Genomic DNA, 25,405 nt, shown 5'->3' on the forward strand with positions numbered 1-25,405 from the left:
TCGGTTCTACTCGCATTGTCAATGGAAGGTTGTTCCACTGCCGAGCTGCCTGGACTGGAAAGGATTTCCCGGCACCCAAGACTCGGTTTACCAAAAGTACCTGTAACTTGCCTAGTGCTTGTGATCTCAGGGTCCTGTTCGGGATGTATCGGGTGAACTTGGATGTGAGGTACAACAGGGCTGCTCCATATAGACATCTGTGCACCAACGTCATGGATTTAAAGAGGATTCTCTCCTCAACCCTAAGCCAATGAAGAGATCTTCTGCCCTGCGTCACGTGATCTCTTCTGTTGATCCCTTTTACAACCCGAACCGCGTTATTTTCCATTATCTGGCATTTATTGATGCATTTTTTGGATGCTCCCAGCAATAATGAATTGCCATAATCAAGGCGCACTGGTTATCGTGGCCGCATTGTTCTCATTGAGGAGTGGGCGGCTCTCTGGAGCCTTATTCAATTGGCATTGTTTTTGTAGAGGTAGTTTGTCTGGGCTTCTGCGCCCAAGCTAGACTCCATCATCATCCGAGTGTTTTTACATGGGAGACTACCTTAATACATGAGTCTTTGACCACAAACTCCTCATATTCTGTTCCGAGCTTATACCTCACTTGGCTAGAGCCAAAAATCATTAGCTCGTTTTTTTTGCTATTCAAGCACATCCAGTTGTCTTCCATCCATTTATCAATCAGGTTGTATAAGGTCATGATCTTTTCCTTATCTGATTGGTAGTCACCATCCAGTTCTAACACTAACTGCGTATCATCGGCGTAGTTGGTAAAATGTACGCTGATGGATTCTAGAAGTACACATAGCTATTTCATGAATAGGTTGAAAAGGAGAGGGGATATACTAGCTCCCTGTGGTACCCCAGCGCTTATAGGGGTTGGGGTTGAGAAATGCCTGGTGATGTCTAATGCCTATGCTATTGTATGTGTCCCTTCCTCGTTGCTTCAAGTTCTGCCTCTGTATCCAGGCTGAAACAATTGCACATTCTGTGAAGCTGCTAATCCGAGTTCTCTGTAGACTGTATCCTGCATGTACATTACAACCTTTCCCGTGGCTGCTGCTGTTAAAATGTGTCCTGTACCTATTCTAGCACACAAGCACCCCCATTGTGGACCTCTAATGTTGCCCTTGTGATAAGTGCGGAGGATGAGTATGCTTGTCCTTTGCATAGTCATGCATAAAAAGCCCAGCAGTCAAGGGGTTAATAGGTTTATTATTCTGTTTCCGGCAAGAATGGTGCGGTCTCAGGGGTCTTCAAGTCAGTTTCCTTGTTTATTTTGATTGCTGCTAGGGCAGCATATCAAGTTAAATGTTGTGAGTAGGAGAAATCATGTAGGAAGAGCAGCAATTCGTTTGGTTTTGGGAGGGTTCACATGTGTCTATGCGCCAGGCTCCAAAATCCTCAAAGATAGCCCTAGTTCCCACAGGGCAGATTGCAAGGCCTCTTCCAGGCAGTCACTTAAAAACAGTGCTTTACTCTAAATCACTAGGACCCCATCACCTCCAGTGGGAAAGTCATGGTGCCATGCATTGGCACACCAAGGCTGCAGGAGGGGCACTTGGTGGAGCTCACATGATACTACTTCTGAAATCATTGTCTAGAGGAAGGACAGCTCAGGGGCAACGCGTTTGTCTTGAAAGCAAGACAACGCGACGCAAGCCAGATTCGAATCCTGATCCCGTGCTTAGAAGCCAGTCTCTGGTATTAAATAAATAAATGTACGAGTACAAACATCTGCCATCCATTTACAGGACCTGGATTTACTTTTTAATTAGTTTAATGTCTTCTTACACGAAGGAATAGCCTGTCAAAAATGCAACATCTCAAATATTAGCTGACATGGTAGAACAGCAGAATGTGTTCTGCTGTCATGGCGAAAAGCAGTTCTTCCATTACCCTGGGGCTTGTTCGCACATGGCGGGCACTGACAGGGCGTGCGATTAAGTGAAGGTTTGGTTAAGTAAAGAGAATCATGTATTTCCTTTGGTCTGGTGGAGGAATAGTGGCGAGTCTGTGAACATGCATACGTCTGTATTCCCTGATCATGTGATTATAAATACAAGACTAACAAAATACAAGGCAGGCGAGCATTCCACGAGTTAAAATCGATTGCTGTGCCTTTTGCTGACACTTAAACAACGAATGTGCAGTGACACACAGGAAGGCCACCAAAAGAGACAAAAATACTTACTCAGGAGCATTTCTGTAAATGTTCTTACATCCTCTCTCAGCAACTGTTAAGGTTGACAATACGTGTGGGATGTCATTTAGGTTTGAGTTTGTTTGTGCACATAGTAATGGGTGTGTTGCTGGTAGTCATTCTGCAAGTAATTGTTGTTGGTAGGTTGGTATGTGCATGTGACCTGTGCGGCATGGAGTCTGCGTTCATCATAGATGTGGGTGCATTTAGGGTATGTTCCTGAGGATCCCCTGGGCCACTGTCACTTGCAAATATACCTGCAAAACAAAGTAGGGGTATATATTTTCCACTTTATTTGTGTTTGATATTGTTGTTTGTGTGATTTCAGTTAAAGTAACAATTAGTTGTACTTACCACAGTGTACTAGGGCTCAGCCACCACTGCAGCCTGCTGGCTTGTGGCAACCTCAAGGAGTCGGAGGTTATCCCTCCTGGAAGCCTTTTCTGGGGCACATAAAGGTGGAATTTATATGAGATGTTTGCATGTTGTAATGAACACAGATGACTTGTTAATGTTTTATTTTACTTTTGTAAATACTAAGGGCCTGATTCATGGAAGTGTTTTATAATGGCGCAATCCCATAGTAAAATGATCCTTAAATCAGGCCCTAACAGTTTTGTTTAGCCCTTACTAACCTTCAGGGATCTGCAACATTTAGCTCTTCAGATCTTTTGGTCGACATCTCCCATCAGCCCTAGCCAGTATAGTTTACTGTGAGGGATCATATTCCAAAACATCTAGTTAGCCACAGGTTGCGGATTCCTCCCTTTTTTGGCCTATCATTATAGTTAATTTGTATTTAGTATAGCAGTTCGTAATGCCCGTTTGTTCTTAGAGTGTCCAACGGTTTAAGTAGGTAGGGTTTCTTAATTTGATTTCATCAGCTTTTGTATGGAAGTGAGGAACATGTGAAACTTGTTCTGTAATTAGATGAATGTATGTAATTAATGTTAAGTACTGTAGCGATGTGTTCCTTTTATTGTTACCTCACCTGAACAATAATCTTTTTTTTAAACAGGTATGTTTTACTTCTAATACATTTCTTATTTGGTGCTTGTAAGTAAGTAGGATTTATGGTTTAGTCCTTTTGCATCTTTTGGCACAGGCAACGCTTAGTAAGTTGTGAACTGGTCACTTACTGGAATGCTGGCCATATCGTGCCTTCAACTTGTGGCTATGGTGTTTCTCATGCTTTTTTCCTAGGTTGGGACATTTGTTGTGGCTGTGTTTTGGCATTAGCTTAGCAATTAATTAACAAAGGTATTGTTAGTTGACCATGTTGTAGGGGTATGTTATTTTTTCACACTTTCTCAATTGGATGGCATATTCTCAATAGCTTCACTTACCACACATTGAAACTTGCATATTCATGACAGTTTCCATTATGGTACTGTTTTTTGTGTCTCTTTTTGTGTTTATTTTGCTGGCGTTCTCCTCTTCTTGTTCTGGAGTTGTCTACTTTGAGGTAGTGTTCTACAGTTGTTTGTAGTTCACCATTTTCTCCTGTTTTAGCCACCCCCCCTTATAGGCATTCCACTGACTGGAAGCTGTTAACACATGTGTGGTGATGTTATGGTTGGGAATCTTGTAGTTGCTTTTGCATGTTCTAATAACGACAGTTGTTTGTTTTATTACTGTCACAGAATGTAATTACAGGACTCAATTTCAGTTGAGGTACATTTGTCAAATCTTTAAAAGCAGCAGTGCAGGTGAACAGCAACAAAAAGACATGCAGTTTTATTTATTTATTTAATTTTATTTATGGATTTGTACCGCATCGCAGCCCGCAGGCATCACAGTGCCCATAAAGACAAAAGACGTTTAACACATAAAACAGGGCACAGTTGAGCTCAATTAAAGGTGTTGGAGTACTCTTTTAGTGCTGCTCATTTAAAAAAGATATGTTTTCAGTTTTTTTCTAAAGCTGTTGTGGTTTCTTTCTGTTTTTATCTCAAGGGGAAGGTTATTTCAAGTTTGCGCTACTCTCACAGGGAAAGCTCTGCCCATTCCATTTGAGCATTTGAAAGAGGGGCACTTGATTTGATTCTGTGCTTCATATTTTAGGGATCTTGAGGGTACGTATTGGATGATCCTCTCTTTGAGATAGATTGGAGCCAGTTCAAACAGCATTTATGTGCCAGTGCCAAACTCTTGAAAGAGATCCTATCTATAATGGCAAGCCAGTGCAAGTCCATTCTGTCCTTAATGATATGGTCTCTCCTTTTTCTTTTCTTTACTATTCTTACTGCGTTGTTTTGGATAACCTGACAATGTGTCAGGCAACTCTGGCTTGCACCCAACAACAGTGCATTTCCATAGTCAAATCTTGATAAGATTGTAGCTCTGGCTATAGTAGCACTGTTTTCCTCATTTAGGTAGGTTCGAATGTCCTTCAGTAGAAGAAGATAGCATTGGCAATTTCTGTGTAGGTATGTGATCTGTGATTCCGCTCTCAATTAAGCTTCAAAGTAAAGGCCAAGTGTTTTGATTTTCTCACTGGCAGGGATGACGTCATCCTTGATGGTAAAGGATTTAAACTCCGGACTGAGTTTAGCTCTAGCTTGACTAGATCCAAAGATCATCAGCTCTGTCTTTCTCCCATTGAGGCACATCCAATTTAGCATCATCCATGTTTGAATTACTCTGTAAGTAGCTTCCACTTTGGCACTATCTTTGATGTAACACCCGCTCAGCTCAACCACCAAATGGGTGTCATCTGCATATTTAGTAAAATAAGCTCTGATGTTATCCAGCAGTATGCAGAGACACCACAGATATAGGTTGAACAAGAGCGGGGAAAGACAGGCGCCCTGTGGCACACCACAGTTAATCAGATTTTCTGCTGAGAAACATTCCCCCCAGCAGATTTTTGACTTCTTACCTGAAAAAAAAGAGATTATCAATTTAACTGCTTCTGAGGAACAGTTTGCTGTGTTTTCAAAGACCCTCTGGAGCTGTTTATGATCTAACAAATCAAAGACTGCGCTCAAGTCGAAGAAAACCAGAAGACTTGCTTTTCTTCTGACCATAATGCACAACATGGGAGTCTGCAGACCCAGCATAGCAGTTTCTGTACTGTGGGCTGTTCTGAAACCCGATTGCTGTTTATGTAAGATGTTTTTGTCTTCAATACATTTATGAAATTTTGTTACGGCTACCTTGTCCAAAATATTAAAAAGGAAGCTGCAATTCGTTATAGGACGTAGGTTGCTTGGGTCTTTCGGGTTTCTGCACTAATGGTGTGACAGTTTTCAATACCTCTGGGCTTTTTCCTTCTAGAAACGAAACGAGGAATTCACCATCTTTGTAAGAAGAGGTGCACATATTTCCTTGTTTTCAAGAATTATGTTAGAGGGGACAATGTTCTCACTACAGGAAGTAGGTTTCATGCTTGTTAATAGTTTTACCATCTCACTCGTGCTTATAGGTTTGAATATGAAATTGTCTTGATCACTAAGGGTTTGTATCCTAGGTGTATTAAATTGCTCCTGTAGGGTGGCCTGTGCTCCTTGAATGGTTTCGATTGCTTTCTTAATTTTATTTATGAAAGCCTCCTGTACTTTATTGCAGTCTACCTGTGTGGGTATGATTTCTGGGATGGGTGCTTTTGGTTTCTTGATGAATTTCAGTATTTCAAAGAGTTTACTAAGAGAGTTTGATGCCTCTGAGATTTGATATTTGAAGAAATCATTTTTAGTTTCCTCAATACACGTTTTTTAGTGTTTATCTGTTTCCTTCCAGTTATCTTTATTTATCTGTGTCAGTGATTTCAGCCATATCACCTCTTTCCTTCTTTTTTCTTTTTTCAGTTCAGTAAGTCTAGGATTACATCACATTTGGTGATTTTTATTATCTCTGACCAACTTGTTCTTAATTGGTGCTACTCTATCAATATGTTTGCGAAAGTGAGTGTTATACTTTGCAACTATATTGTCACAATTATCCTCTGCTGTTTTTTCATACCTAATGGCTTTAAGGCATACCTCTAAATGTGCCGTGATGATTTTCTTGTAATTCCAGTTTGGGATTTTTTTAGGCGTGTTGTCGTTTTTCAGTTGAGCATTTTTTACGATCAGCAAAAAAGATATTTTGAAATGATCTGTCCAGATGCAGGGTGTAGTTTTTCCCATTTGAATCTCTAGGTTATGGGTAATTACCCAATCAAGTTGGTTGCCGCTAGTGATTGTTGGTTCTGAGTTCTTCACTAAGAAATCAATGTTATTTAGTGCCCTTTCCAGATTTATTACCTTCTTGTCCTCTGGATTTCCTCTCCACCTGTTGAGGTCTCCCACGACTAGTGTGGCTGTATTAGAGCCTTTCATATTATTAAGCAGCTGTATGATTTCATCATTGAAATCTGATTTTAGAGAGGGAGGTCTATAGATAAGTAGGATATTAAGGCAGCTATTTGCTGTTGGCGTATGTTTAAGGCGCAGGATTTTGCATCCTTGACAATCTATGGTAGCCGGAAACATATGTATAGTGTCCCTCACTATCACAGCTACGCCTCCACCTATCCCTGTTTCTCTGTTCTTATGATGGATTGTGTAACCTTCATGTATAGCCTTGTCGATGGTAGGACCACTAAGGTCCTGAAGCCAGGTTTCAGTTAGGCAAAGTATATCCAAGTCATCTTCAATGATGAGATCATGGATACAAGAAGCGTAAACAAGAAGTTTATTCATGGATCTTGTATTAAGTAGACAGATTTTGAGTTCTTATTTCTCTTTTCCTATATTTGTGGAATTGTTTAAAGATGGTGTGTATGTATGTTTCCCCTTTTATGTGGTATATATGTTTTCTGCTCTACTATGTCACTGTACACTGGCTCTTCATTATCCTCTTGTGTACTGACATATTCTGTGGCTTGGGTCTCTACATTTTTTTTTCTCCATGGCATTTTGGACTGCCCTGTGAACTGCAGCCATATGATGCTGGCTTAGCAGTTCACAAGACAGCCTCTCAAGACTTAAATAACCCATATTTACCTTTCAAGATTTGTAAAATTCCAATCCAGTTCTAAGACTAGTCGGAAATTAATGTTATTGCCTAAAACGCCTTGAACAGTGATTGATCAGCTAGGGTGTGAGGCATGGAAATAGGAGCTTTGGACTTTTTACTTAAAGTCACGCTTGGTTTCCTGAGAGTTGTGATGCTCAGGGGCAATGCTTCACAGTTACGCAGATAATTGCAGTAATTTCCTGCAGGCTATAATGCGGGATCACTGCAATATGGCACGGCACACAATCGGCATACAACAAGCTTTTCAAAAACACACCATAAGTAGCTGTCTCCAGATGTTTGCCACCCATCTGATGCTAAATACAGCTGTATTAAATGTTTCCAAGAATGTGTAGGTGCAGCTGATTTAAGAGCGTTCAAGTATACTATGTTCTTAGCCTCGAGGCTTAATTACTGAATCAGGAATTCACAATATCAAATGTAACCCTTTGGTTTTAATCAGAATCTAAGGGGATCAAACAAAAGAATGCACACCTGGTCACATCTCTAGCCACCTAATTACACTGGAGCAGACCTTTCTAAAAGAATCTGTGATGGAGTAAGTAAGATGAGGCCTGCGGGAGCTTACTTTGGGCACAGAGAACCGGGCAAGAGATTTACAGCCCTTCACCACGCACAACGCGGACCAGCGCAGACCAGCCCAAATGCGCCAGAAATAACACGCCGAAAATGTGAAGATAAAGATCATGCGTCGCAGGGAAATGTAGTTCTAATGGACTACAAATCGCTGGAGCATTTTGTAGCTTTACACAAGATATTTCAGAATTTGATTTATTACAATGGTCTAATATCCCTCAATATTGTTGGTATAACTTTAGCTAGCAATTTGGGATGCTAACAATCAACAACTAGCAATTTATGAAGATGTTATTTAAGCAATAGAACCGGAGCAGCGGGGGCATTACCGACTCAGGTAAGGACCCGAGCAAAGTGAGGGCCTTACCGAAAGCCCCGGGGCATTACCTGAGTCAGTAATGCCCCCGCCATGAGGGTTCTATTGCTATTAGTATCCCTGCCTGCAAAATTTGCGTGACCGGGGTACTAAAAGCAATTTTTTCTGTCCCGAAACGCTGTGGCGTTTCAACGCTGCGGCGTTTTGGGACAGAAAAAAAAAATCAACAAAAAAATGGCCACCGCCATGGAAAGGGAAAACGGAGTCTGTTTTCCCTTTCCATGGCGGCCATCGAGAGCGGACGCGCTGGGAACACAAGTGTTCCCGGCGCGTCCGCTCCCAAAAAAAGGATAAAAAAAAAGTTAAGTGGGGTTGGGAGGGCGGGAGTGGGACGGGGGAAAAATAAAAAAATAAAAAGCACCTGCGTCCCTGGCGGGGGACGAGGGAAGCCCCCAGCCATGTGGAGGTGTAGAGCGGGGATTGCCCCGCTCCGAGTCTCCACACGGCTGGAGGCTTCCCTCGTCCCCTGCCGGGGACGCAGGATCAAGAAGGTAAGTTGGGGGGGCAGTTGGGGGGTGGGGAGTTGGGGGGGGCAGCTAGGGGGGCAGTTGGGGGGGGCGGGTGGGAGGGAGGCGAGGGAAAAATAAAAAATAAAAAAAGACTTACCCGAGTCCCTGGTGGGGGGCGAAGGCAGCCTCTCAGCCGCGGGGAGGCTCAGAGCGGGGATGGCCCCGCTTCGAGCCTCCTCATTGGCTGAGGGGCTGCCATGCCCCCTGCCGGGGACAAAGGCCGTGGAATCCCGACGGAGGGATTCCCGGCCGGGTAGTGACCTGGCGAGAGCCAATCAGAATGCTTGTTGCATTCCGATTGTCTCTCGCCGGGGTACTAATAAGAAATTGTTACTTTTGGCTATTTAAATCAAAGCGTGTCAGCCCTGATACAAACAAACAGAAAATATTTCAAAACAGTCTCTCAAACACACTCTAACAATGCTAACTAAAGATTTCAAAATGCAACCCTGCCTTTCCTATTGAATGCACACCGAAGTTATACACAAGCAGCCAGTAAACTTTGGTTGCTATCGCAGCGCATTTAAATGGGCGCAGTTCCCTGTACAATATAAGGCTACATTCCCACATCCCAAAATATACCACTCTTAACACCTTTTTTATTCCATTGGTTTTAAAGCAGTTAGCAGAATATTACTATGACCTCATTAAGGAGCATTTCAGTCTTTCCAACTAGCACAATAACAGGTTCTGTGAAGCCTGTCCATTCCAGACATCCAAGGTCAAAACCACAACTCATGAGATAACATTTGCAGCTGCATACAACAGATATAATTGATCATTAACATTCTCTTAGCAGTGTTAGTCTGTTTAGAACCATATGAGTATGTTTCAATATAATTTTGGTAGTGAAAGTGCTCCTAATAATAATCTTGTTTGAGCAGCTGTTTCAAATATGTGAGTAAATACATCATGAAAATGTAAAGCAATTTTTTTCTGTTCTGCCTGCATTCACACTATTCAAGATGGGTTCTCTGTACGTGCTATATCCGGACCTATTTTTCTCAAATGAACATATTGCTTTTTACTACCTTATATCAATTTAAAGTTACATTTCAAATACAGTTGTAAAGCTACCAACTTTAGTTCATGTTGTTAATTAGTAAGGTTATGTTTCCTCAATCAAGGAATACTGAGTATGATCCCAAACTGTGGTGTGGAAATGAGGTCAAAAGACACGATTTCTTTATGGGTATCATGGATAATCATTTCCATAGGGGCTGTTTGTTGCTTAATTGGACCAGAGACCAGGGAGGAACCATCAACAGCCTGTACGGGTTCGGGGTGTTTCTTTGATATCAGTGGTAAGTTCAGTTCTTTTGCCAAGATGATGTCTATGAAACAACCGGTAGCCCCAGAGTCGATGACTATGTGTACTGAGTGTGAATGTTCTCTAATAGGATACAATAGAGCATGAACTATGACCGGTCTGAAAGGGCCGAACATAGGGAGAGTCTCGTAGGAGTTCTGCGTAAAGCTCGCCTTGTCCCCCGTTCTCAAGGGCGAGCTTTCTGAAAACCCGAGTGCCTGTTCTTTGGGCGACACGGACACTCCTTAACAAAGTGCCCATTTAGGCTGCAGTAAAAACAAGCATTGTCGGTTCTCCTACGCTCCCGTTCAGCATGAGTGATAGGGCTACGTATTCCCCCTATTTGCATGGGTTCACTAGAAGGTTCTGCCGTACTGGGGGACTAGTTGGTAGAAAGGCCGATTTCTGCCCGACGTTCAGTTGTCCGTGCATCCACTTGAAGTGTTAGATCAACCAGATCAGAGAAGGCAGCTGGGAGGGACGGCACAACCGAGAGGGCATCCTTCATACCATTGCACAAGCCTCGATAGAAAACTACCAACTTTCTATTTTCGGGCCAAGCTGTTTCTGCGGATAACTGATTAAACCGTGTGATGTATTCAATCAGGGATAGCTTGCCCTGAGTGAGGTCTAGTAGCTCTAAGTCTCTGGATTGTGCTTTGTGTCTGGTGTCAAAAACTTTGGACATTTCGCTCACCAGGAGATCGAAGTCATAGAGCGCTGGATGATCATTCTCTAATAAAGGATTTGCCCAGATGGCAGCAATACCTGTCAAATGTGAAAGCAAAAAGGCCGCCTTAGTGGTGGAATCATGAAAAGCTTGGGGCCGGCAGAGGAAATGGAGCTTGCATTGGTTTAGAAATGTCCGGAACCCCCTGGGATCACACTGATACCTCTCTGGGGCTGCTAGAGGGAAAGGGGTAGGAACAACCACTGGGTCAGGCGGTGTGGGAGGCGTGGAAGGACTTGGGTTTGGGGGCGTGGTGTCTCCGAACTCAGCGTCCGCCGGTAATGGATGGTGGGCACTCTGCAAGGAGTCTAGCCGGTGGTGTATTGCGGTTGTGGCTGTCACCATGTCTGTTCTTAGAGCTGTGACAGCTTGCATTATAGCAGCCACGGGGTCCTCGGCTGAGGGTTCCATCATCTGAACGACCAATTGGCTTCACAGTCTGTTAAGACTTGATGGTTGTGTAGATGATGAAACCTCTGTCCCCAAGTACCACACGGACAAGTATATAATATAACTGCCCGTGCAATCTTTGGGGCCACAGGTGTTGAGTGTCGTCAGCCTGGAACCAGGAACGCCGGAATTGAACCCCCTGACCACTGTAAGGCAAGCAACCAGGTTAGAGAAAGCAAGACAAGACAGTGAATGGGTACAAGGACAAGTCACAATCTTTCTTACCCCAATGGCAGTGGTCAGATACCCTGGGTGAAGAACTGGGCAGGGTTCTATGATGATCGACGGCGGTAGGCAGCAGATGATAATATGGCACTCTTGATGGAAAGAAACACCTGATTTTGCCAAGAAACATGAACAAAGTACTGCGATGGGAAATTCGTAATCAGTCCAAGATGAAGTCCGTGGTCAGAAAACCGGCCGGTCACGACAATAACAATGGATGATCCAAAAGCAAATCTGAGGAAAAAAACAAGTTTGTATCTTGATCCGGAAAAGTTCGCCAAAACAAAGGAACCGAGGAGAAGCAGAGCAGGTCTGTGAAAGCAGTCCGTGATCAAGGATTCCAAAGAACAAGAATCAGGAAAATGCTCTACAAACTTGCCGTAAGCAGCTGTGAAGCGAAGTCTGAGCGTTTGCTCGAACCGTTTGAAAAGCAGAAAAGTCACATGAGCGCGTCACGTGTTACGCTTACTTCCTGATCACATGATGCGTGCTCCTCGTCTCGTGTAACCAATGTGCCTGTTACTTCCTGATCACGTGCCGCTTAATGCGATGGGGCCCAACACCAATCCGGAGACCATGAAGTGGCGTGGACAGTCTCCATGGTAACCGCCACTGGAGGTAAGGGGCTCGTGTCGGAAAGGAGTTTCTCTTGAGTCGTTTTCTATGCCAACATGAGCTATAGTCCAACCGCCGTCGGGAATTAAATGAGGGCATGATGGTAGTGCGATGTGTGACCGGGGACATGGCACACATGTTCGGAAATGTCCAGATCAGCTGCATGCCACATGGATGAAAACAAAGGTTACAAAGCAAAATGCATTTGCATTTTATAAGAAGTGTCATACAGTCTTAATATACTTATGTGACGATAGAGCTAACATCCTGAACTTAAAGTACACCAGCAGTCCTTAAAAGTGATTTTATTAAGAAAACCTTACCTCATGTTGTGTATATTTACTTAAAAATTGATCTTTATCCCGTCAGAATGGACTCCAGAATCAATGGAGCAGACCACCAGTTATACATTTGTATTTTATTGAATTTTTTTAAAGCGCTGCATGCCAAAGAGCAAATTACCAAGGGTACAAATATTAGTCACAAAACAGTTCATTAGAGTTTAAGCAGACTGAAAATACTCTTTGAAACGAGAGTGAAACTGAAAGAAAGAAGGCAGAGAATGAAGAGGAAAAGGAAATGCGTTCCAATGTTTATGTGCCAACAAGGTAAAAGAACAAAAGCAGGATTTGGCACATGGAAGATGGGGGCAGTTAGGAGGAATTTGGACTGTTACCAAAGGGAATGGTGTGGAGAATAATAGGAAACTAGAGAAGAGAGATAGAGACGATGCATGCCATTAAGGCTTTTAAACACCAGAGAAAATTAAATAGCAAGTGACATTCAAAGGACAGCCAGCAAAGTAATAGTAAGACAAGGATGACAGAGTCGTGAGATGAAAGACCAAAGAGAAGATGGATAGAAGAGTTATAGCTAGATGAGGGAGGTGCTACCTGATAAGCTGGAAGACTAAGAACGAGACTAGAACAATAGAAGAGACGAGAGAATATAAGAGAAGATACCAATATTTTCTTTGTGTCAATTGAAAGAAATGGGTGTGCCCTGTGGATAATCAAAACATTAAAAATACAGGATCTGGCAGTGGAAGAATTATTAATAGAAAAAGAGAGTGTGGAATAAAAACTGTTGCCCAGATTACGGGTGGAGGAATGAATTAGGAAAGAAGGAGGAAAAGATAAAGAAAAGGGAGGTAGAGGCTGAGGGATAGTCAAAGCAGGAAAGAAAAGAACCTCATTCTTAGGTGGGTTTTGATGTACAAAATTTGTCAAGCATCCAAGATTGGATGGCAAGGAGACAATCCATGAGGGTAGAATGCATGGAATTAGTAAAGGAAGAAGCAATGGGAAATACCAAAAGAGGTGTAAATTATAAAAAGAGTACCCGACTCTGAACCCTGGAGGACACCATGTAGGAGGGGTAGACAGAAGAGGAATGTCGTGCCCATGAGAGAGACTGAGTGCAGTTTGATAGGTAGTAATGAAACCAAGCCAGAACCAAACCCTTAAAACCAAGGTGAGAAAGTAAAAACTGAAGGATAGAGTGATCAATAGTGTTGAAGGCTGCCAATAGAAGAATTTTAAGGATTTGCATTCAAGATAACAGAAAAAGAATCCCTCGGTCTCCGGGAGACAAAATAAAGCTTCAGTTTGTGGACGACACATGATGCATGATATTGTCATCTTGCAATGTCTGGACAGAGTAGACTTGTCCTCTACAGTCTCTTGATGTGGGTTTGCTTTGGGAGGTTCCATATCCCGTTATGAAGTCCTTCCCTCTGGACCACACATACATGGGAGGATCTATCCTGTTTCATGGTAGTCATGGGCATAGATTGTTCTGCAAATGTCCTGCTTTTGAATGGTATCGCTGCAGACCTGTAGTTCTGAGTAGAGGTGTACTGGTCCACTAGCCATGTCTCTATGAGGTCTCTGGGTCATTTAGTGTAGGAGGCTGGATAGAAGGCTCATATTTAGGTCCTTTTCTAGGCAACGGACGCTCTGGCCTTAACTTGTTCTGCCCTCCTTGCCACCAGCTTGGCGCTGTTCCCTACTTTTTTCTTCTCTTTAACCTTCACCAGGTCCCTCCACTACTGTCTGTTCACCTCCAGCCTTCCACTAATGTTTTGTGCTCCCTCTCATTAACATTATCCCCTTCCATGTTTAAATACTTCACCACCCGTTTTTTTCTATAAATGTACCAGTGCCTCCTCCCTAAATCTGACAATTGTCTTCACCATCCACCTGGCTTTTCCCTGGGCTCACCCACCAACCTCCAGTATTCCTCCCACCACCAGCGAGTATTCTTCTGCCTATTCTGTCGATTCACCCACCTCTGCTACTCTGTCCTCTGTCTTCTCCATTAAGACACTAACTTTGTCCAACATTACTGCCAGATCCTTTCTAATAGCTTCAACCTCCTCAAACCCTCTCCTTCTGCCCTCCTTCCTTCACATTACACCCTGCTCCAATATCTTTTTGCTAGCATATTTCCCATTCTCCCCTGCCATTTTCAGCATGTCACCATCCTCCCTCTTGCTTCCACCTCTTCCCAGATTAAGAAAACTTCTCCCCAGGTCTTCCTCCAATCTCCTACTTAAATCTGCATCCTCCTAGCTGTGCTCCCAGCTTCTCATCAGACCTTCCCCCAACCTTATCGGTGAACACCTTACCCACCTCCTTCTCCTTTTCAACAATATGGCCAGCTCAAATCAAACTGCACTCCTCAAGTATCCTCCTTCCTTCTCCCAGCTGCTCCTTCTTTACCTTTGAAAACTCTATTTAAACATCACTTGTACACCTTCCACCAACCTACCCCTGACTGAATCTGGAATCTGTTTTTATAGTTCAGAATTTCACCATGGTAGAATAGAGTCAGACATAGGATCTGGGTCTGAAATTCTTGCCTCACCTGATTGTCCCATAGGTGAATTCTGAGAGATGTCATTTTTGTCATGTGACTGGCTCCTGCTATGCTGCAGGGCAACAGCACATGTCCAAAGGGATCCCATTTACACCATCTTCGGGGCCACCATCCTAATGTGTAAAAGGTTCCCCAACCCTCTGGACCACTGTATGCAGCTCCCTAGTGATACACAGAAGAGCTTGTTAAAGACCCTCTAAGCATCGAAATGACTGTAATCACTATACCAGAAATGTCAGCTGCTCTCAGATTTTGTGCCTTACTTGCTTTGTGGAAAGATTACTGGTGTCACCTCTAACTCAGCTTCTTATGTTATACAATTTACGAATGCCAGTGATATACTCACTCCTCATATGTGAGGCTGCAGGTATTTAAAACAGAAAGCTTATATATATATATTTTTTGTGATTGTCTTTTTAGCTTGGTGCCTGAGGAACGAGGGTGTGAGCTCTGTCCTTCTGGGGTCTTCCAACCCTGAACAACTTATTGAAAATCTCGGCGCCATACAGGCAAGTATTAGTAGGAAATATTGCCTACCCATCTTCACATAGAATTACTAATATATGCCTTTATTATATTGAGCAATGTATTTATTTAGTGTTTTCATGTCTTTGATGCGGCTATAAAGTGGTAAACACTCCTTTTACTAAACTGACATACAAGATGTCAGGCTTAATGAGGTAAGAAACCGGTGCATACATTTTCAGAAATGTTGAGTTTCGCTAAATGCATGGCTATAGAGAAGATGGGGAGTTTTACTCTACACAATTGTGAGGGATCTTCCCACTGAGTCTGATACTTTTTATCTGCATATTCTCTGTAGACATGTTATGGAATTTGAACTTATATAGCACAACGAACATCAAGGGCATCATAGCACTAAAACCAGAGCAGGCAAGACCGAAGGCATGCAAAGAACCAGGAAGTTCAAACAATAAGGTTTTCAAAAGACTGCGGAAGACCAAGTGGTCTTCAGTTACTCACAGGTTAAGTGGTAGTTTATTCCAGAGTAATGCAGCTCCCACCAGAAAAGCGCGACTGCCAGTTCTTGAGCGATGAACTCTAGGGACCTGAATCGAGAAACTGGTCACAGATCAAAGGGGTCTATTAGGAATGTAGTGGCAGAATTTAGACTGTAAGTACATAGGAGATAGAAGGTGTGGTGCACAATGTACAGAGATTTAAACATTACTCGTTGGTAGCTGGGCAGCCAATGAAGGCTGCGAAGAACAGGCAAGATGTGCTCAAATGAAGACAGCCCAGAGACCACCCGAAGCAGCTGAATTTTGAAGCACCTGCAGATGATTAAAGAGGTAAGCAGGTTGGTCCAGGAAAAGAGCATTGCAGCATTCTAGCGTACCAGATACGGAGGACGCTACCACTGGGGTTCGAAGATGTCCTAGCAGGAAGGGGAGAACCTTATGCAGCACATTCATTTTAAAGTGGCCTGTTTGAGAGACCAAACTGATTTGTTTTTCCATAGAGAGAGAGAGGCAGAGATTCTGACTCCTAAGTCTTTAATAACTTAGACAGGCTTAGGAAGGGGGTCAAGGATAAGAGGCCAGAAAACAGGTGTCCAATAAGCAGCAGCCGATTGGGGGGTCAATCACTAAAACCTCGGTCTTCTCACTGTTCAATTTAAGCAAGTTTTGGCTCATCCCGTCATCAACAGACATCAGGTAGATCTTGAACCTGGAAGCAGCCTAAGATTGTGCCAGATTAAGAGGGACCACAATCTAGGTGTCATCGGCATAGGTGTAAGACTGAAAGTAGTAGGACTGGATGAGCCTGGCTAAGGGTTGCACATATGCTTTAAACAGAAAAGTAGAGACAATAGTTTCAAGAGATGAGCAATTTCATATTAAAAGGGAGAAAGGAAATTGGGCGATAGCAGATAATAAAAGATTGAGGGAAGATTTTAATAATAGCAGAATAATGAGGCCATGTTTCAGAGAGGGCGGGAAAGAATTTGTGGCAAACAAGTGAATCACTGTGTCAGCAACCAAAGAGGTAATACCCAGCATAAGAGATTTGATGACGGACAGAGGAATAGGATACAAAGGAGAAATTGACTTTAACTTGTTTATGGCATGAATAATGTCATTGAGATTAAACAAAGGGGAAGAAGCCCACAAGTGAAAAGGAATAGCCCAAAGGGCCGGCCTAGTAGGTGCCGTGAGATTCATAGACGAGGGAGAGATATTATGCCTGATGAGATCAATCTTGTTAGCAAAGAAAGCCGGTAGCGAATTGCATAGCACCGGAGTGGGCGAGACTGAATTGGAAATAGTAGTGCACGAAGAGACCGAACAGTTTGAAAAAGTTCCTTCAGCTGATTTAAAGCAGCCTCAATCTGGTTTGTAAAATAGCGGCGTTTGGCCTCAAAGATGGGCCGATGGTAAATATGAGTGAGGTCATGAAAAAGGGCTTTAGCCACGGAACAGTAGTTCAGGCGCCACGTCCTCTCATCTTGCCAATGGTGCAGCTGTAATGCAGTGAGAACGGGGGAAACTATGATTGTGACAGACGAGCCTGAGGTTTAGCTGGCTTTAAGGGGGCTAATTGGTCAGCTTTGGTGTCAGAAGATGGTAGGAGCTGACCTAGATCACAATTACCCATGGAGCAAGAAGTGGTGATAGAATCCACAACTATGGTTGTATCAATGGAATGCCAATTATGTTTAGGTGGATGAGGCAAAGCAGCCAATGCAGAGGAAAGTGGAGAAAAGATAAAAAATGGAATGATAAAGTGTTCAGTTCAGAGGACTTTCAAAGATCGAAAAGTCTTAATGAGAGTGGTAGATGCGAAAATAACATCAAGTGTATGCCCTAAAATGGATGACAAGTTGTTCAAGGTCAAGATCGGACAATGCAGATAGACAGCTGTCCAGCAGACATGCAGAAATCTGAATAGAATTCAGATTGAGGTTGCCTAATATGAAGTAATCAGCAAAACGATGCTTCAAATCAGCTGCCAAGTTGAGAAAAGCCGGGCAGAAATACGAGTCATGCCCTGGAGGGCGATAAACAAGGAAGGAGTTTAGGGATTTGGAAGCAGATATGGTGACACAGATAGGCATGGCCTCCTTTGTAATGTCGTGAATTAGCAGAAGCAATGAACAGTTGAATTTAGACTGGAAAACCACGGTAAGGTCCCACCAGGATGGGAGGAAGCAGTATCGGTACGTACGATGTTATAGATAGAAGGCAGGGCTTGCACAAGTGCCGGCCCGGAGAAGTCTCGAAGCCAGATTTCCGTGATTAAGCATAGAGCAGAGCACAGATCATGTAATAGATCATGCATTCAGCCACATGGGCTAGGAGCAAGCGGTCATTGAACATCAGGCACTTGAGTTGGTCTATACACTGCTTGGAGGTGGACGATGACAATGGAAAGACTGTATCCGAGGGAGTTAGGCAAACCAACATGGAGTGAGAATCTGATATGAAGGGGGGGTGATAATACATCATCAGCCCATGTCCCATCGGGGGCCGAAATGGGCCCAGATGGGCTTGACCTTGGCACAACTTCGGCGCGAGAGTTGGGAGCCTGCTGTGCACATCTGCTGTGCTTACAGGGGGTATTTCCTTATCTAGGCACATAGTATTACCAAGACCGGACCCCCTCCCTCCTGCCGAAGAGCAGAGAGGAAAAACTGTGCTAAATAATGTGTACTAAAAGAAAAGAAAAGAACAGCATCAGCTGGGCACAGTGCTCTACAAGGCCAGGAAACCTCCCGCCTTAACAACAGAGTACAAGGAACCAGGGGAAAGCAATACAATGTAAAAAGAAATAAAGAAGGAAATGAAAATAAAATAAAACTCAAAAGTAAAAGGCGGCAAGTCAACCGCTGCGGTCCCAGGAAAACCAGAGCCTGAAAGGAACAGAAATAGACCCAGAGCCAAAGAAAAGCAGCTAAAAGGAAATAAGTAAATTTAAAACAATTAGAACAACATCACAAATTAACACAGGAGGCATTTTACTTGTATTTTTTAAAGTTGCTATTATTTTTCTGACACATTTCCGTTTGAGACAAGCAATCACAGATCTTATAAAAAGAAATACTTGGTGTTTAAGGCAATGTGATTTCACAAAATAATCAATGCTTTATCCAATTAAGAAATACAATCTCCTTTTTACTGGATTCTAACATGAGAAACAGCTTAAGCTTTAGATCTGTTGGGTGAATTGTGGCTTTTACTGCTTCATCAGTGATTTATCAAGAATATTTTGCTATTTGAATGTAGGGCATGTGTGTTGAAAGGAGTTATATCTCTATGGAATTCCTAGCATGCTTGGATGATCAAAGCAAACAGAACATTTACTGATCAGAGGTACACAAAGAAAGCGGAACACTAATTGTGGGAAATGATTTCAGAAGTACAGGCATTACCATGAAGTCCACATAGACACCAGTAAAAAAAAAGCAATCAATCAAAATGGTTTCAAAGTCGCAATTGGAATGGAAAAATAAAAGAGATACTCTGCCCCTCCCACAACTAACAGGTGTTTTTTAGAGGCACTTGGATTCTGGGAAATTCCATGATTTGTTTATAAGCCACATTCCCTTATTACATTTGAACATCTTTTAAAATCAATTGTTGAATTGCCTTTGATTTTAAAAAAACAAGGATTATTTTAGGACCACAATGATTAGAAGTAAAAGACAGGGGGTGGCGTTTTTATACAGATACAACAGATTAATTCTTCGAAATATTGCATGGATGAAGTCCACCTTAAAAAATGCATTTCTTGTGCTTCTAAAAGCAATCATTCCTCTCCTTTCCCTTTAGGTTCTTCCAAAGATGACATCACATATTGTGAGTGAAATTGACAGCATCCTGGGGAACAAGCCGCACAGCAAGAGGGACTACAGATCCTAATATGAAGCATGGATGAATTGGACTGCATGGATACAACGGTGCCCTGCTGTAAATAGTATGGGATGGGCATCAGAAATTGGTGCCTACAATTATTCAGCACTGTGGCTTAGTCGGAACTGTCATTAGCTCAACGGAGACGTGGACTGGTGCTTCCGCTCGGCACCTAAATCCAAAAGCACATTTGCAAACTGTACTACAACCAGGCAAATGATTTTCATTATCTGTCATCATTCTATTTCCTTATTCATTTTATGCACTGTATGCTTCGAAATATCTAAACATATCAAACACTGACTTATTTTCAAAATTTAAAAAAAAGCCTTGCTTGGCTATCAGTCAGAGCAATTATCAATCCAGTTAATTCACATGACCAGATAAGACGCTGGTAAACAATTTAGTTGGCCAGTTACAGATGGTTCTACAATTTCCTGATTTTTAACACTGAAATACATATTTCCATAGATGAAAGAAATTGACATGTTACTAGTTGAATAAAAATACCCAACATAGCCAAGAGACACGAATAACCAGATCAAAGATGCAACTGTAATCATCATTTATTCTCTTCAGATCCGTTGATGGGATTTGCAAACACCCAGATGCCGGCAACAATAGCCAGTAGAAACCATTTGTAACTGGTCCTCTGGGATTTACACCAGGTGGAAAATTATACATATCGTCCCGGGAGGATAGCTCAGGGACAACATGCTCGCCTTGGAAACAAGACGACACGAAGCAAGAAAGGTTTGATCCACAGGTCCGCGCTTAGAAACCTCTGGGTATTAAGCGTGTTATAAATACGCAACTAAGACATATTCCTGTAATAGCGCCTCGATGCCCCCGGGTTGCGTGAGCACTTTAAAAATGCAAATAAAATAAATAAATATTGTCTGACATATTACAATAACATTCGTGACTTAAGACAAACAATATTGATGATAAGAAGGTATTAAAAACCGGTATTTGGAGATAGATTTGTGGCAAAAAAAGCCAATGGAAAGTTCCTTGCCCTCGACTGGGCTTTTCTATGTCGGCAGTATTATTTTATAGGTACAATCGGCGTTGATTTACATAAAATTGCCACCTAGGGCCACTGCATGTTTTATAGCCCAACATATCAATTTGTCTGTGATGGATCCGAATGCGCGTCATCCAAGTGGTGGGTCATAGTTTCAAAATTGCACTCAAAAATATTGCACTTTAGTTGCATGTAATGCAGGGTTTCAAGTTCCTTCAGGGCTGATATACGTGTGCATAAAAATAGTAGGAAGTTGTTCTAGTTGTCTTTGACTGATCTTTAATAATCTGCATCGAAATAAATGTAGAGCATGGCTGCTCCTGCAAAGGTGACCAGGCCGCTGCCCATCTTTCATTGAAACAGGTTTTGTACTTACTGGCATGGCTGGGGCCATAGTAGATTACTATTTATTGACCGGCTTTGAATTTAAAAAACGAACATGCACTTCTATACGGTGATTAACCCATAGATCTACTGCTGGGGACTTGCCAACAGCGACCGATAGTTTTTAGCAGGAAACTATTGACCAATGTTAATGAACGTGGTAAATCAATTTCTGATATATTAATTTATACATATGATATATTACCTACCCTTATAACTGAGTTTGTCTCACCTGTGGCCATGTATTTCATTGGAACTACTAAGCAAATCTTTAACGCATGTGGTGGGCATTTAGACAAGATATTGTAATGGTTTTGTTTGGCACAAAAATATTGGCACTACTTTTAATAAAGAGGCACAGATATGGCTCCAAGGAGCCATTGCTCAGGATCTATATATATATTTTCTAAAGTACTCTTAAAAACATTATTGTTTTCTGCACTTGTGCCTCTACATTAAAGTTATGTTTAGTTTATTTTTATAAGTCTCGAGGAACAATTGGATCAAAGTGAAAAATGAAGAGGGGTGCCCACCCCCCTCTCTTGCCAATAGGCCTCCACTATTTACAAAGAAACATGCTGTCAAAAGGGGTGGGACTGGGAACCAAAAGAAGCCCTGGAAATAATGTTGAAAGTGGCTCCATATTACACATTTTCAGCAAGCCCAAGCCTTTTCCTTTGAGAATATTTGGAAATCAATAGGTTACCACACAAAAGAGGCCCAGGGTGCAGAGGCCTACCAGGAACTCTCTAGAGTTCCCTACATGCCAGTCCACCCCTTGGTGTCGAGTGTACATAATCACAACCAGCATCATAAGGTGTACAAAAAGTCCCATCTTGGGAAAATACACCTTTTCTATGTGTCCTTGGAAGAGCTGCATTGTTATTATGGGAGTTGGGAATTTTGTGCAGGAAATCATCAGAACCCGGCACGATGCGACGCAAACGCATCCATCGCGCAGTCCTTTCCTCTCCAGAATAGGGATTGTTGTTCTGCACCACCAAATACAGAATTACTGTATAGTTTTCAGATATATCCACAATAGAAATGTGCAATATAAAATACCAACTGGATTTTACTACTGGTAGAGTGGACACTCCCAGTTATTGTTCACAACGGGCACCTGATATACGCAGACAGACGTATCCTTTTGTCCAAGTTCTCCATTTTGAGTCTACAAACCATTCATGCATAACACAGGCTAACTCCACACCCCCTGTAAGGCTTCTGAGTGGCAGAAGATGGGGGCCACAGTCATGAAAAAGAAGGGCCTTTTTTAGCACAAGTGGAAGCCTTGTTAAGTCTCTGATGATCTGCAGTACAGGAGATCATTCGGCCGTGACATTCCAGCAAAAAAGCACCCCAGTGGCATTTCCGCTCTCTCCCCACCCCATCCACGAAAGAGTAGGAGGCAGGGGTTTAGATGGTGGGGGAGGCTGGAGCCAGGTTAGGGCAGCGGGAAACCCCCTTCCAAAAAGGCCCCCCAAAAAAACTGAAATGTCGCCAGTAGTGTTTTTTTGCCGGCAGTAATTAAAGCACACTATAACGGCCAAGAACCTATCTGCATCATCGTCTTTCCAGTCCAAACCGCCAGCCCTGCGGGGTCGAGGTGCCATTTTCTGGACATGTCCCACTCAACAGGGCAGCAAATTCTATCTTTTGCATGGTCAATTGAGATTCCTTTGGGTTCTAAGACAAAGGGGCTTATTAGGGGTCCAGCAGTAACCCTGCCGGTGCTCCAGGCGGGTTACCGCCAGAGCCATAAATGATTACCGGAACCTGACTTCCCGGTGCCATCGGGCTATTTCAAGTCCCGAGGCCGGGAAGTCAGGCGCCAGTAATTTCATTAATCCTCATTCCCATTGAGTCCCATAGGACACAGAAGCACCGGCACCGTTGTTAAGGGTGCCGGTGCTTCCGTGACGGGTCTGCCTACCGTGGCCGCTGTGCCCAGCAGGGTCAGACCTTTCGGGCACGGCGGCTCCAGCAGGCAGAACTGTAATATGCCGGTCCAGAAAACAATGGTGTCGGTAAGCTCACCGGCACCCTGGATTCCAGACCGGAAGGATCAGAATGAGGCCCAAGGTCTTACTTTGGTCATCCCAGATCTCATATTTGGGAGCAGTAAGTGTTGCTTCACTTCCCCATCAGTGGAGGCTGTGGTCACAATCTATGCAGAATTCCCCAAAACCGGAACCAGCCGCAGACACTTGATCATAGTTACCCTACAGTCATATGGACGCTCTTTTAAATATGCAATGAACCATTTCTGGAGCGCCCAGTCAGGTCAAGAAGACTTTATGACGTAAATCCAACATAAATAGAACTTAAACATGTAGGTTAAAGACCTCTCCATTTATTAAACTTATTGGGAAATTAAGAGAAACCATCTGGGGTGTGAGCCCAGTTCTCAGGTACGCCGATATTAGGCTGCTGTCTAGGGTTACTCCAGCAGGGTGGCGCCAAACAGGACCTACAAGCAGACAATGCGACCCAATGGCCTGGTGATGGTGGTGACACATTGTCACTTGGGCAGGGCAAAAGTCCTGGCACTGAGCCTGGTAGAGGTTAAGACAGCATGCCTTTAATATTTGGGTCTACGACAGCGATTGCGCCATCAAGTCGAATCTCCATATTGACATAGACGCTTAGCTATTTAACAAGGAGTCAATCAGTGGACTTGCACTGACCCACGTCCATGTATTGAGGGTTTGACCAAACATGTTTCCTCCCAGCAGACAACCATGAGTGGAATGCACGAGGGCTTCGGAAAGAGTATGCAAGTGTTTTTGTATAACCTTTTTATAAAACGAAATGCTATCTCCGACACACTGTATGCAACATTTCTGTATTTTCTTTGAATTGTGTACCTAAATGCATGTTGTGTTCCTTTTTGAGATGTCGCTTCACCTGCATGTAAACCAATCTCTTACTTTGGCATAGATTTGTGCACTCATTATACGTTCCCTGCGCCATCTTCCCGAGCTTGGAAAAAAAGTGTTTTTGACCTAATGGACATGCATTAAAGATCGGCTGATGCGCGTGGTGATGGACTAGGGTTCTGCGCGCAGTCCCCGGTTCGAGGTCACTGAAGCAGGGGAAGGGAGGCCTTGCATCAGAAAGACTGTTATTGCAGAAGTTGGAATGTATTCATGATAAACCTGCAAGTATTTTTAAAAATGGATTGAGATTTTAATAAAGAAAGTAAAACACGTTGCAAGTGTGCTCTACATTTTTCTTTCAGATTGCCTTTGATACTGATATGAAGCTCAAAGCTACGATGGGTAGGGCGGCAAATTGGATTGAGGGACAACTAACTCACGGGCAACGCATTAGTCTTGGAAACAAGACAACATATAGCAACGCAGGTTCGAATCCCAGGTCTCCGGTATTAAGCGTTTTATAAAATATGAATTAACACCTTCGTGCTCTATGTCTGAGGGCTCCTGGTCTGGTGCTGGAAAGCTCCAACCACAACCAGTTTTCATGAGAATCACTGAGAAAATTATGAATTACTGCCGTTTAGATAGAATGTAGTTTGGTGTATAGCCAGAGAACAGGAGGGGATTAAACTTGCGAGGAACACACTTAGTAACAATACACAATTACTGTCTCAGTGCCATGAGATCATTGATTCTACAGTACACCATTTTGCTCTGAAGCGAATTGTAAAACGACCTAACACTGAAACATGCAGTCAATATGTTTTTAAGTGATTCCATATCAACTTATAGCAAGGCCATGGTGTCATACCTGTTACACTGCTGTTTAAAATGCAAATAATCCGTGTTCATGAACTTGCAGGACTCTTATCCTTTAGCAAACGTCCAGAGATGTTGTTGTCTATTCTCCGGTAGTCTGTCTTCTGCACTGTGTGTCCTAGAGTCATTTGGGATACTGCTGAAACGACTAAAATGGCGCCGGCATGACGTTATAAACGTGAAAGAACGCAACGGAAGAGCATCTAAATCACGCTGTAGTTCATTGGGATGGACACATAAAAAACAAACTACACCCTCCGTGTTTATCCTTAGCTGTGAAGACAAGGCCACTGGCATCATGGTTGCCGCGATGGAGCGCATTCATTGCACGAAGGCTATTTCAAACAGGATGTGTCATACTGCATGGTGATACAAAAACAAAATTATGTACATCATTTAGAAACACTTTTTACGAATGCATCGTTCCCTTTTTTTGTGGAGCCACCGAGGATCGCTAAC

The 25,405-nt window shown here is 42.9% G+C and overlaps 1 protein-coding gene across 2 annotated transcripts in view; it reads left to right on the forward strand.

Moving 5' to 3' along the window:
* KCNAB1 (potassium voltage-gated channel subfamily A regulatory beta subunit 1) overlaps positions 1-24,400 on the forward strand; it is a 1,977,401-nt gene extending 1,953,001 nt beyond the window's left edge. For both annotated transcript variants that reach the window (XM_069618430.1, XM_069618431.1), the window contains exons 13-14: positions 15,321-15,409; positions 19,694-24,400. In XM_069618430.1, coding sequence (XP_069474531.1) covers positions 15,321-15,409; positions 19,694-19,783 — 179 coding nt within the window. In that variant the 3' untranslated portion in view covers positions 19,784-24,400. The remainder of the gene's footprint in view (positions 1-15,320; positions 15,410-19,693) is intronic.
* The last annotated feature ends 1,005 nt before the right edge of the window (positions 24,401-25,405 follow it).

The sequence above is a fragment of the Ambystoma mexicanum genome, chromosome 10, assembly GCF_040938575.1.
Source record: "Ambystoma mexicanum isolate Mex_15411 chromosome 10, UKY_AmexF1_1, whole genome shotgun sequence".
Lineage (NCBI taxonomy): Eukaryota > Metazoa > Chordata > Amphibia > Caudata > Ambystomatidae > Ambystoma > Ambystoma mexicanum.